This window comes from Prunus persica, chromosome G6 (genome assembly GCF_000346465.2).
Source record: "Prunus persica cultivar Lovell chromosome G6, Prunus_persica_NCBIv2, whole genome shotgun sequence".
In the NCBI taxonomy this organism is placed as follows: domain Eukaryota; kingdom Viridiplantae; phylum Streptophyta; class Magnoliopsida; order Rosales; family Rosaceae; genus Prunus; species Prunus persica.
The window spans coordinates 2,286,907-2,299,812 of record NC_034014.1 but is presented as its reverse complement, the minus strand read 5'-3'; the positions used below and the strand labels follow the sequence as shown (position 1 = coordinate 2,299,812).

General features: G+C 37.3%; 3 protein-coding genes across 8 annotated transcripts in view; all 3 read right to left on the bottom strand.

The window, feature by feature from the left end:
* Window positions 1–1,586, bottom strand: part of LOC18772677 (sufE-like protein 1, chloroplastic/mitochondrial) — a 5,427-nt gene extending 3,841 nt beyond the window's left edge. For both annotated transcript variants that reach the window (XM_020566427.1, XM_020566426.1), the window contains exon 1: window positions 282–1,586. In XM_020566427.1, the coding sequence (XP_020422016.1) occupies window positions 313–1,497 (1,185 nt within the window). In that variant the 5' untranslated portion in view covers window positions 1,498–1,586 and the 3' untranslated portion in view covers window positions 282–312. The remainder of the gene's footprint in view (window positions 1–281) is intronic.
* On the bottom strand, window positions 2,842–5,145 carry LOC18772364 (fructose-bisphosphate aldolase, cytoplasmic isozyme 1). Its single transcript, XM_007205366.2, has 4 exons — window positions 5,037–5,145; window positions 4,450–4,722; window positions 3,929–4,338; window positions 2,842–3,415 (listed from the first exon to the last, which is right to left on the bottom strand). Exons 1-4 carry the CDS (start codon window positions 5,062–5,064, stop codon window positions 3,053–3,055), a joined length of 1,074 nt encoding a protein of 357 aa, XP_007205428.1. The 5' UTR covers window positions 5,065–5,145; the 3' UTR covers window positions 2,842–3,052.
* Window positions 5,783–12,150, bottom strand: LOC18772408 (uridine kinase-like protein 3). Of its 5 annotated transcripts, none has more exons than XM_007207371.2 (15): window positions 11,987–12,150; window positions 10,584–10,747; window positions 10,380–10,471; window positions 10,167–10,236; window positions 9,691–9,809; window positions 9,405–9,501; window positions 8,926–9,005; window positions 8,354–8,548; window positions 8,174–8,257; window positions 7,995–8,055; window positions 7,661–7,721; window positions 7,247–7,340; window positions 7,037–7,109; window positions 6,530–6,612; window positions 5,783–6,406 (listed from the first exon to the last, which is right to left on the bottom strand). In XM_007207371.2, exons 2-15 carry the CDS (start codon window positions 10,738–10,740, stop codon window positions 6,230–6,232), a joined length of 1,443 nt encoding a protein of 480 aa, XP_007207433.1. In that variant the 5' UTR covers window positions 10,741–10,747; window positions 11,987–12,150; the 3' UTR covers window positions 5,783–6,229. The 5 variants fall into 5 exon arrangements, with proteins under 5 accessions (XP_007207433.1, XP_020421578.1, XP_020421580.1 ...); XM_020565989.1 differs by having other exon boundaries at window positions 10,584–10,744; window positions 11,987–12,070; XM_020565991.1 differs by lacking the exon at window positions 11,987–12,150 and adding an exon at window positions 11,226–11,923.

Genomic DNA, 12,906 nt, shown 5'->3' with positions numbered 1-12,906 from the left:
GGGCCCTAAGAGTTTCACCCAATCTTTGCTTTCAAAGTAAGTTCAGTGTCTTATTTAATCAATGTTAAAAAACATCAACAACAACAACTAAAATGTATGGCTAGTTCAGCATAAAATTTACCAATATGTAATTCAATTATCATTATAAGGATTAAAGACATAATGTGTTCACATTCTAGCAAAACTTATGAGCACTATGTATACAATACTTCTGAGCAACAACCTCATTTAACGATCATTGAAACAAGATATAAGAAGAAGAAAAAATCAAGAATATGAACCTCTTTTCATGAGGAACTCAGAGCAGCTCCTTCACTTTCCACTCAATTCAGATGGTGTTTTGGCCACTATCGACAATGCATGTAGTCCACTCTGTAACTCTTCTTGCAACAAACCATAAATGAGCCTATGCCTCTTAACTAAACTCTTCCCTTCAAACTCTTTAGACACAACTTTCACATTGAAATGTGTCTCACCATCACTTCCTCTAACACCGGCGTGTCCGGCATGCTGATAAGAGATATCTTCTACTTCCAATTCAATAGGACTAAGCCCTCTTTCCAATCTCTCCTTAATTCTCTTCCCTCTGCTCCCCAAATCACCCGAATTTGACTCATCTTCATTCGTAACACTTGGCACTAGTTCCAATTGCTTAATATCTTCTTTAGAACCTAATCCAACACCCAAATCCTCGATACCACCATCAACTTTCGAACCCAAAGTCGAATTATTTTCACCACCCACCTCAGAATTCAATCCAAATTCTACTTTTTTAAAACTATTTTCACTTTTTGCCCCCAAATTTGAGCTACTTACTCCATTTTCTTCTTCCACGAGCAATTCATAAGCCTTTTTCTGCATCAACTTCAACATATTCAAAAACCCATTATTCCTCGAAGGCGTTAAGCTCTGCTGAAGCCCCAGAAGGACCGCGAAATCAGGCGAGACCCGCAAAACCTCATCGACTGGGCGACCAGAGAGGCCATTGACGAGCAGAGCAGCGAGTCCCTTGGTGAGTACCGAGTCGGAATCGGCCTCGAAATATACGTTCTTGTCCGAGTCAAGGTAGGCCCTGACCCAGACCTGAGAGACACAACCCTCGACCTTGTTTTGCTTCGTTTTGAATTGGTCATCTAAAGGCTTGAGGTTCTTGCCGTAGAACAAGAGCTGCTCGTACTTGGCCTTCGATTCTTGTACGGACTGGAAGAGCTTAACTATCTCTTGAAGCTTTGGTGGGAGCTCTTCAATGGATTGCAGAGACATCGAGCTTGAAGCCGAAGATGCAGCTGATGCCGCAGCTGATGCTGAAGCTGATGCAGATGGTAATTTCGATGAGGATATGGTTGGTATTCTTTCGAAAGTGATGGGCCTTTTGAAGAAAGAGAGGTTTGGGTGTTTTGGCGATGAGGCTAAGAGGGCTTTTGGGTTTATAATGGAGCTTGGGAGTTTGGCTGTGAATAATCTAAACGACGATGAGATTGAAGAAGACGACGACATGTTTGGCTCTCAAGACTTGTCGAAGAAGAGAATTCAGAGAGACACACTGGGGCAGATTCAGAGATAGACGAAGAGCGGCTCAAACTCACCGTTTTGTTTGGCAATTTAGCCCCCAAACTCACCGCCAAACGCACCGTTTCGTCTTGCTGTTGGTTGGGCTGTTCTTTACTGGGCTTCAACTCCACTCCATCTCTCATTCTATTCTAATTCGGACCGAATCATTCTATAGTGAGGACTTATTTAAGGTCCTTAAATGAGGCCTTATCATTTAATTTTTGAATCAAATTAATTAATTTGATCCAATGATTAAGCGATAAGATATCATTTAAAACCCTCACTATAGAATCTTACGATTCAAATCAGTGTTCAGTGTTTTCTGTGCCCACATAAATACCAGCAAAAAGTGTTGTAAACAAAGCCATATCCAATTTGGGCATCAAACAAGTTGCGCCTAGTAAAAATAAGTCCAATACAACATAGGCACGACATACACGTTTACTTATAAGTAATAAGAAAAAGAAGAAAGAAAATGGTCTTCATTCATGACTTCTCCTGTATTTACGTGCAAATCATTTAATATACAGATGTTTAATCAAATACCCAAAAACCAGATAGTTGATTTGATTTCCTATCCTATTCCATTTCTTCTTAGTCCCACTACTTATAAGTAAATATCTTTTAAAAATTAAACTGATGTGTGACTTGCAGATTAGTGGTCTCAAGTTTGAAACCCTATGGCACCGTAATAGTGTGTGTGTGAAACCCCCTTTATCCTATAGTTAAAACTATTGCCTATACTGTTAACATCTTAATAGACACATACATGTCAATAAGGCGAAGTAAGGTTACAATTCTCATTCTCGTTATGCTTTTAGACAAGCTGTGAAATGAAGACCCTTTTTAGAGCCCGTCACATTCTCTTTTGCTTCCTATAATGAAAAATGTCACCATAAACGTTTGATAGGTAAGCCTCTTATGCTGGGAAGTTTGGTGCATAATCACTTGTCGCATCATAAGAATATGCATAATCACTCAAGATTATGTCATCTACTACGTTAGTATCCAAAACTCAGATTTATCTCAGTCCTTGTACTACTATTGTGTTCATGTTTTTTTAATTAGTTGAGATTACATAGTTAACCTAACAACTATAAAATGGCTAATTTGATGGGTATATATGTTGTTTTGACCACAAGGCTTCTCCATAATACCTAAACGTTCATGTTTTGGTCGAAATTCACTCATTCTCTTGGCATTCTCTTTGGAGCCTCATACTATCGTATATATGTAGCATTCTTTTTCAACGTATATATAGGAACTCTATAAGTGAATATTCTTAATCACTTAAGTTATAAGCCTCATGCGATAGATGATTGTTTGAGAATACAATTGAGTTAAGTATTCATAACATAAAACATTGTAGAATATGTAACAACTACCGAGAGTGAGCATTTGGAAAAGAGAGAAATTATAAGTTTTAGTTGTTTTTTTTGGACAAAATTAAATACAAGTCCCATTCCCAAACCCCCATATAGTCAAAGGTCTAGTACTACAACTAGTACTTGTATCCCTTAACAAACAAACTCTCAGAAGCCAATCCATCAGCACTTCCTCCACCGTACTTTCCAAGAGTGGCGTCTGAGTTAGCCTTGCACCTTGTCAAGAAATTCTCCTGAGCTTTCCCAACATTCTCCTTCTTCCCACCCCAAGTCTTAAGTGTGCTTGCTTGCAAAGCTCGCCCAAACGAGAACGAAAGAGTCCATGGCTTCAACACATCCAACTTGTTCATTGCATCCAGATTCAGCGTTGCCTCCTCCTCACTCTGTCCTCCGGACAGAAACACAATCCCGGGCACTGCTGCTGGGACTGTCCGGCGCAGTGCAGTCACTGTGTACTCAGCAATCACCTCGGGTGTAACCTGTGCAAAATTGAAGCCATTTAATTTAAAGCACAATTATGTTGTATTTGCCGGTTATATATAAATTTCCTCTGTTAACATGCAAAGCAAAACCATTTTATATGGTGAGGCCTACATACATGTTCTCTATAAGAAGGAAAAAACTATGTTACAACTCTATCTTACTTCAATGAGAAAATAGTGTGTATTTGCTATACTTCATGGTATACTAACATAGTGTTATAAATTCACTCAAATTATAACATGAATATAATTGACAGTGTGTATTTAATACACTATATGATATATGAACATGGTGTTACAGATTCACCTAAATTGTAACGATTGCAATATCAATTGTATTCGTGTTATAATTTGAGTGGATACGATACACACTGTACTATTTCACATTCAACTTCTTACATGTTAGTCATGTGAAATATATACAACGGTTGTAAATTTGTTTGTGAAAGAGATGGATTGTGTGAATATGGAGGCAATAATTTAGAGCTATACATATTTGCATGCAATTACCTTTGGGCTGTCAGAGCCTGGTGTGACCATGTTGGGCTTAAGGAGTGTGCCTTCAAGAAGAACATGATGCTCATTGAGAGCCTTGTAAACTGCTGCAAGCACAGTTTCAGTGACAGCTGCATTTTTCTTGATGTCATGGTCCCCATCAGTCAAAATCTCTGGCTCAACAATTGGCACCAGTCCATTCTCCTGGCAGATGATGGCATAGCGAGCCAACCCCTGTGCATTCTGCTGAATAGATAATTCAGAGGGCTCAGTGGGTCCAATCTTGAGCACGGCGCGCCACTTGGCAAACCGGGCACCGGCCTTGTAGTACTGTGCGCACCTAGCTCCCAGAGAGTCAAAGCCCTGAGTTGTAGTTTCTCCATTTGTTCCAGCTAACTCAACGGTACCCTTGTCAACTTTGATACCTAGAACCAAGTATCAAATGTCGATGTCAAATAGAAATATAGATGTAGAAAAAAATTACATGAATATATCCGAAAAAATGTTATATCTGTTATCGAAATTTTAGACCATGCCTGGAATGACATTGTTTTCCTGGAGGACTTCGACGAAGGGTTTGCCATCAGTGGTCTTCTGGTACAAGGTCTCCTCGAAGAGAATGACACCTGAGAGGTAGGTTAGGGCATTGGGGGAGGTGAAGAGAAGTTCACGGAGTGCTTGGCGGTTGGACTCGATGTTCTCGACATTGATGCTGGATAGACGCTTGCCAATGGTGCCCGTGCTCTCATCTGCTGCCAATATGCCCTTCCCTGGGGTGGCAATGTACTTGGCATTCTTTATAAGCTCCTCTGCACAAAACCGAAGGGTTGAGCTAGTCGAACTTCTTACAAGTACTTAAAGAATGATTGCCTAATAAATTATATGCCTACATCTTTTCTTGTTAAGGAGATTGCTTGGCTTTTCTTAAATTTTCCGGGGTAATGACCTAAATCGGGTTTGGGAAGCGGTGTTTATCGTTACTCATTGTATCCACTAGACCAATAGCTAGTCGGTCATGCAAAGCCAGTTTTACATTATCCAACAATAACACTTCTAATTATAAAAGTCATGTTGTGAGAGAGAGAGAGAGAGAGAGAGAGAGAGAGAGAGAGAGAGAGAGTACCAGCATATTTGCCAACAAAGGCTGACATGGTTGGAGATATAGGATGGTATTGGATAACAGTGGACCAAAGTGCAAAATCAAACTTACACAGCAAACAATCTATATAGACAAGCTCCGGCGGAATACGCCAGCAGAATCCTCAGGGCATGGATTAACAACACGTGTCAAAAGGTTAGCCCAAGGAAAGTTATCATCCTAGGATAGAGCAACGAGTGATCACTCTCTTTGCCAAGTGGCAACTCAATCCTCAGGCAAAAATTTGTGTGGAAGGGCTAATGCTCCTCATCCAATTACTCTCAACTCCAAGAGACGAACCAAACTAAATTTTTGGATTCTACTAAACAACTATGTGTGCCTCATTCCTTACAATTTTCTGTTTTCTTTTCATCTTAGTACATAAATGGAAATAATTTTCTGTTTTCTTTTCATCTTAGTACATAAATGGAAATCTACGAAGAGTCACTCTGATTTCACATGCATCTACGACTCACAACTGCCCAAAGATACATTGTTGAAAACACATTTACCACCAATGCAATTCCAAAATCTACATTTTTTTCATCAAAGACTTGGATACGAGTGCATGCACATCCGTGCTCGTCACATAATTAGTTATTGTGACGTGTGTATATACTCATTGTATACACTAACTTTTCAAAATTGAGGCTTCGTTCTTCCTGATGGACTACATGAAACTTGCACATGGCAGCCAAAGCAGCAAACATTTAAGTGAAACGCAGTCCAACTTGTGAAATAAAAAATATTATCATAATGAGAATAAATGTCCTGGTTCATAATACATATCATGGAGAGGCAATTCATTTGCCAGTAAATTGCTTCCCTCTAAGCCATGCAAATGCAAATGCAAAGCAAGTTTCAAAGAGACTATCTAGTCACAGACACTCACTGCCTGCTATGACAACTCGCCGTCCAACCCTTTATACGGTATCATCGAAATGCAAGAAACATCATTTGAGAAAGAAGTAAAACCCTATATGCCAAATAATTGAAAAGAAAAATATGAAAGATTCGAAGGATGATTGTTCTAGATTTGATAAAGTCAAAATTTTTTCAACACTGAAATGTAGAACCCAGCACAACACTAGTCAAGCCAAGTTGAGCTGACTTTCCATCATTGCTGAAAATAACTCCAAATTGATAAGGGTTGGACCAACTAGCAGTTTTTATGGGAATTACACCGAAGGAGATACCACTTGTTGATCATCGTCATCAGTTCCAAAATATCGGTCCCCAAACTCACCCATTCCGGGTACGACACGAAAATCTTCATTGAGACCACTTTCAATCTCAGATGTCACAATCTTTATTCTGGGGAAGCGTTTGCAAACCATATGCACACCTTGAGGTGCCTGGCCAAATGATGCACATCATCAGTAGGAGTAACTCTCATGCAGTCATGAAAAAAAACGATAGTCCAAAACCGAACCAATAGTCAGGGGAACCTGAACCACATTACAGAGAAACGAACTTACAGATATGAGATTCAGAAATATAATGTTGGACTCTGGTACGCCCTTCTTTAAGAGTAGAGAAATAGCTTGAACAGCCGAATTCCCTGAAGAGAAAGGTATAATTGTTAGTAGTTTTACGACTGCCGATAATTCAACAAGATTTTAGAAGCTTATAATTAACTCTTCAGATATTGTATAATAACAAAATAGTGACCGTTGTAAGCCAAATCGATACTAATAAGGTATACAAATTGCAAGATTAAAGCTGATAAACAACAACGGACTGCTGAAATAGTTTGTAGAATATTACATTGGGGACAAGTATACTAGAACTTCTCTTAGTAGAGAATAATAACCACCAACTAAAGCTGGTGGGACATCTTTACCCCAGAGAAATAAAAGCACTCTGGAATTTTCTTTTTTGTTTCCTTCGGTCTCAGCCCTTGGGACTCTGGCTTTTACCAATAACCACTTTTGATAAGCAGAACCAACAAGTCAAAAAACAATTAATAAATCAGAAAATCATACCTGTGCCCAGGATAGGATCCAACAGTAATACATGCCTCTCTGAAATGTCGTTGGGTAGTTTTTCATAAATCAGCTGTTGATCAATTAGATCAATAAGAAAACAATCGAGAAAAAGCTGAATACAGTCATGAAAATGCTTTCACATGAACCAACACAAGAGAGGGAGCGGGGCAGAGAGAGAGAGAGAGAGAGAGAGAGAGAGGTGTGAACCTGCTGACCATTATCCCCTTCTCTATGAATAAGAATCTTTCCAATCTTGATACCTTTACAACATGCTCGCAAAGCATTCTCCATGCTCTCACCACTGGCAATAGTTGAATGTTAATCATACCATGAAAACTTATAGGAGTTCAATTCAAAAATCAAATCAAACTCAACAAAATACAACATTAGTACGTGATGGTTACATGACCACATGGTTCATAAAGGCATAAGAGGTTGGGTTTCAGTTGAGATCTAATTGCTACCTCTAAGTATCTATGATGATCATTTGTTTTATACACCAAGACCGCATCTGAGAGAATGTTTGGTCACTTGTAAAGAAAGCCGAATTAAAAAGAGTATAGTAGAATTCATAGTTCCTAGTCAGAAAAACCAAAAGCCTTAAAAGGAACGCATTTGTACCTCCTAATGATAGATACGCCACATAACCTCTTACAAAAATCCACACCAATATACACAGACCCTGCATCCAGATCAAAGAAATGTTAAAGCAAAGCAGCAACCAATGAAGTTTTGCAGACTTACCAACTATAGTAGAAAATTAAAAACAATACAAAGAAAATAATTATATTTAAAAAATTATGTACGATGTGCTTGGTGTAAGCTTGCGACAAACTCACAAGAAATATATTTAAGAGCAAAAGGATGGGAACGTGTATATCTGTTTTCCAAATAAATCAAAATCAAAGATGGGAAAACCATAGATGTTAAGATGTCAAGATGAGCATCAGCTTACCAGTTGGAGTGATCACCTGCTTTTCAGTAAATGGTAGATGTCCCAGGCCATGTTCAACAACCTGTTAAAGATTAAGGACTCTTGATGAGTGATTTGAGTAAATAAGAATTGGTCCCATTCCATGAATGACCTTAAAAAACATCAAATTTGCATCTTGGCTCAAAGGACCAAATACCCACCAAACGAATCAACCTGTCAGAATAGAAAACAAAATCATGCTTTGTTGTTTGAGCATCGCGTATGAGGGTATGCATGCCCCGTATCTGCATAAGACCATGAAAGATATTGGTGAGCCAAAAGAAAAAAAAAATGCAAAGAACAAAGATTGGAGCTTGAATGAAAATATTTAGGAAGGGCACCTGAAAGGTTGAGTGAATGACATATAAGTTTGGATAAATTTTACAAAGGTCATGTTGACCAAGCTTAGTACGAATATGTTGTACAATCAAATCAACAGCTATGTGATTATCTCCACCACGAGGAATTATGATATCAGCATACTTCTTCGTTGGAAGAATAAAGTCATCAAAAGCAGGCTTAACAAAATTTGAGTACTGCATCAAAATGGTAAACATTATTAGAGAAAAGGCATATAGAAGATGCAGGCAGTAACCATTGTTGCCTAACCACAAGATCATGGAACAAAGGTAAGAAAAGGTAATAGAAACAAAAGTGGAAACCCTCTAACACTTGAGTGAAATATTTCAAAGAATGGTTGAAGTACAATAGGGTAAATAATCAAGAGTATACCACCTATCTTCAATTCTTTAAACCTTGTCTACAAGAACACTGAATTCTACAATTCTTTTTGCCAAGAAATAATAGTTGCATCCATTCATTTGTAGATTCACAGCATGAAATATAATCTGTATGTATAAGCTAGGCTAAAACCAACAAAAGTTTAACAACAATGAAATGAAAAGTTACAAACCTGATCAAGAACAGTACCAATATCCCTTCCCTTTTCAACTGTATCACGCCTTATCCTCCTAGCCAACCGAACATCAGCATCTGCACTGAAAATTTTACAATGTGAAGTGGCCCAATTTAGTAACAATATGAAGTGACCCAATTTAGTAACAACATGAAGTTGCATATACCATTCTACTTATAAAAATAACTTACAACATAATTTATTCAGACCTGCACATATTTAACTACTAACACTCATAGATTTCAACAATAGGATGAAAATATATCTAAAGAAGGAAAAACAATAAAACTGTGCTAAACCAGGAGACCACGCTGCCCCCAATAGCATAAGTCAGAAAACTTCACATGAAAACTATATTATACAAAAAGTATACTAGAATATAAAAACAATGAAATTTATGTGTAGTAACAATTCAAAGAAGCTTTGATAACCCACTATAACATCTAAAGGCCAAAATAGGTAAAAGGAAAATTGACCTGTATCAACAAATATCTTCATATTCATCAACTCTCGAACACGTGGATCATGGAAAACAAGAATGCCTTCCAAAATAATGACATCTGAAGGGTTTACCTGTTAAATATAAAATATTACACTAGTAAGGATTTCCAATGCATAAGAGAGAGGCAACTACATAATATAGCATATGTGTTTTGGTATAATTTTAGGAAACAAGCCCTTCACTAGAATAGGACCTCAAAACAACAGGGAACTACATGTTGGATGATATGACTTATAGATCCCACAGATTTAAAATTTTACCCTTCTAGCTGGAAACACGCTATTTTTGTAACTTTTGAAATCATAATTTGGAATATCTACTGCTTGTCCATGCTTCAACTTATCCATCGAAGATAATAGTTTCTCAGTGTCGAATGCATCTGAGGATAACCAAAAACACAAAACTTTGAATCAAACATTTGAAAGATAGTCAGTGTAAACTAAACCAACCAGCATGCATGAAAATGTACTTGTCAGAAAATAAATGGGAAAGAACTGAACAACAATGTGAAACGCACTAAAGAAAAGCTACATAAAACAAACTTGTGGAGTTACACAATAGCTGCACAGAGAAAACTAATAGCATGCGATTACCAGTTAGGATGTTTCAAATTGTAGTAACATGACATACTTTGAAGGGTTACAGGTACACATGGTTCAGTAAACAACAGTAATATTCTAAGTACTTATTGCTTCACTTATATTCCTTAAATTTGATGTTGCAGGAATGCCCTCACCAGGATGGTCAAAGTTGTATTCATGTACTCGTTTAAGTTCCTCCTCAGTCAGATTATGATAAAAGGAATCCTGTAATATCATCCATGATAAGATATTAATTTGGAAAAGTGGTGACATTCTGACACTCGAAAACGGGAAAACCAAATAATCCCAAAATCAAGGAAAAAAATAGGTAACTGCTACTCTTCTTGATCACAAATTCTACACATTACCTGGTTAACAAGAACAACCCGCTGATCATGAAGCTGCTGTATAATCATATCACAAACTGTCGTCTTACCAGAAGCTGCCCCGCCAGCAACCCCTGTGACAATATGTATGGAATGATGGATCATGTGGAAGTGGAAGAATCAAAACGCAGCTATCTAACCTTCTTAGAAACAATGCATGTAGCAAATCTATAAATCACTACTTACCAATAACAAAAGGCTGCTTATGCATGTTTTCATGTGCTGAGGTTGTTGGTTGCTCCACCTTCTGTCTTTGCTCTAAACCATCCATATGAAATCCAGAAAAATGAACCCCTGAGGAGGCCTCTATCATATCCACAACTGAATTTGAACCCATGATCATAGACCTACTGGAAACAGGGATGGAAAATGTTGATAAGGTCATCAAAGACTGAATCAAACAAAGTTCATGATAGTATAAAACATGAAAACCATATAGCTAACTTAGTAAAATATGAACTTCTATCAGGTCCTTAGAGCAAATCAGCATTCAAAACCAACCTTGGAAGCAACAGTTAAATTGATTAAGCCAAGATTGGGTCAAGTTCACGTAGACCGTAGAGCTAGCTGGTAAAAGCTACCTGGGCAGAGTGGATTATTTTTCTTGCAATCCTTAAGTACTCTGAACTGAACTTATAGCTTCCTAAAGTCTCAAATGAACTTGTTTACAGCATAACATCCCTTGAAGAATTTATTGCAATGTATCATTCCAACTGAGAAAAAGTAAAACGCTGACTAGTATGCAATTAAAGTTGTAAACTTTAAGACAGTACAACCACCAAACAAATAACTTTCCCTTTTTTTTTTTGTCAAGAACAAATAACTTACTTATGAAACCAAATATTGTTGGGAAATCTGATAGTAAAACATATTTTCTATTGATCCAATGTGTGTGTATTACATAATATAATTATAACTAGACATTAGCTTACATTTTAAAAGAGCTAAGAAAGAAAGCTCAAATTACCGATCAAAGCAAACAACAATGATAAAAATACAATACGAAAGTCCCACCGATGTTCTTTGAATATAGTCTAAAAACATAAATACTGATAAAAACCCAACAACACCGCATTCGTACCGACCACATACTACTTTGTGTTCCGTGTACCATTCACATTAAAAACAACAACAATCACGAAACCATTAGATTCCAGACCACGATGACATTGAAAAAGCGGATTCGATTGCATGGAATGAAAATGACAGCAAAACAAGTAAGTAAGAAAACTCCAAACGTTCACTTCTTAATCATTTCACATTGGAACTTTCAATATGTATATGAAACATACACACAAACACACACGTACATGTATGCGCATACGCACACAGGTACACGTACACGTACACACAAACACAAAGCTTATCAAGCAAATGAAATTGAAGTAATCTCCTGGCAATGAAAGCATTGGAAACAGTAAGTTCTTGGCAATATCAATTCAGAGATCCAATGTGCATATGATATCACAAGAATCAAACTTTAATCAACCAAGCAAAACCACCTAATCAAATTTCACAACAAAAACCAAAATTCGATGAATTTAGATTCAGTAGAAAAATCGACACATGAAAATCGACCAATGCGATACCTGATGAGCTCGAACCGAGAGAGAAAGAGAGAGAGAGAGATTCGAACGCAAGCTTTGGAAGAAATTACAGAGAAAGAGAATAACGAGGAGGCTGATCAGACCGATCCAATGGGTTTAAATAGTGGAGCCAGAGGTGAGGGAGACCTTGCACCGAAGCGGAGGTCGGATTAAATTACCATAATGGGCCTGGGTTTGAGAGATATCACGGTTGTGCCACCGGTTTCGCTGTATTCTCTCTCTGATATTTTTGGTTCGTACGGTGCGCGCGCTTGGATCTGAACTCGAGATTGAGCTGTCCTGCCTGGTCCATCGTGGCACTGAATCATAAATGGGACCCACTTTTCTAAACGATGTCTATAAGGTGAGAGAGACTCTTGCGTATACTACACAGTACGGTTTTTACGGTCTGAGGAGGCAAATAATTATATTAATTGCAAATACTAGGAACAATTTTATAAACTTTTTTTTTTCACATTATTTGTCAAAAAAAATTAGTTTTTTTTTTCCGTTTATTTGACTATTCTTATTCTATCTTAGACTCTCAATTAAAAATTTCTGAAAATTATTGAGTCAATCGTTGGATGTGCGACATATAACAATCGTTGGATGTGCGACATATTACAATGGTACATCACATGACTAGTGGGAGTAAGTAAAATTGTAAATTGAATATATAATTCGATTGTAAGCTAAATGAAATTAAAATAAACAAAATTAATTTAAAACAAAATTTGACTAGTAGGTAGCTCAATATTTAGCAAGTTCATGAACTGATTTGACACCACAATAATTAATTAACAGTTTGACGCTGTTAAGGACGTTCAAATAATCAAATCTCATTTAAATATACAATATCCAAATCATATCACATCCATTTTCGTAAATACTAACACACTTTTACTCAAAGTGTGCCTGTATCA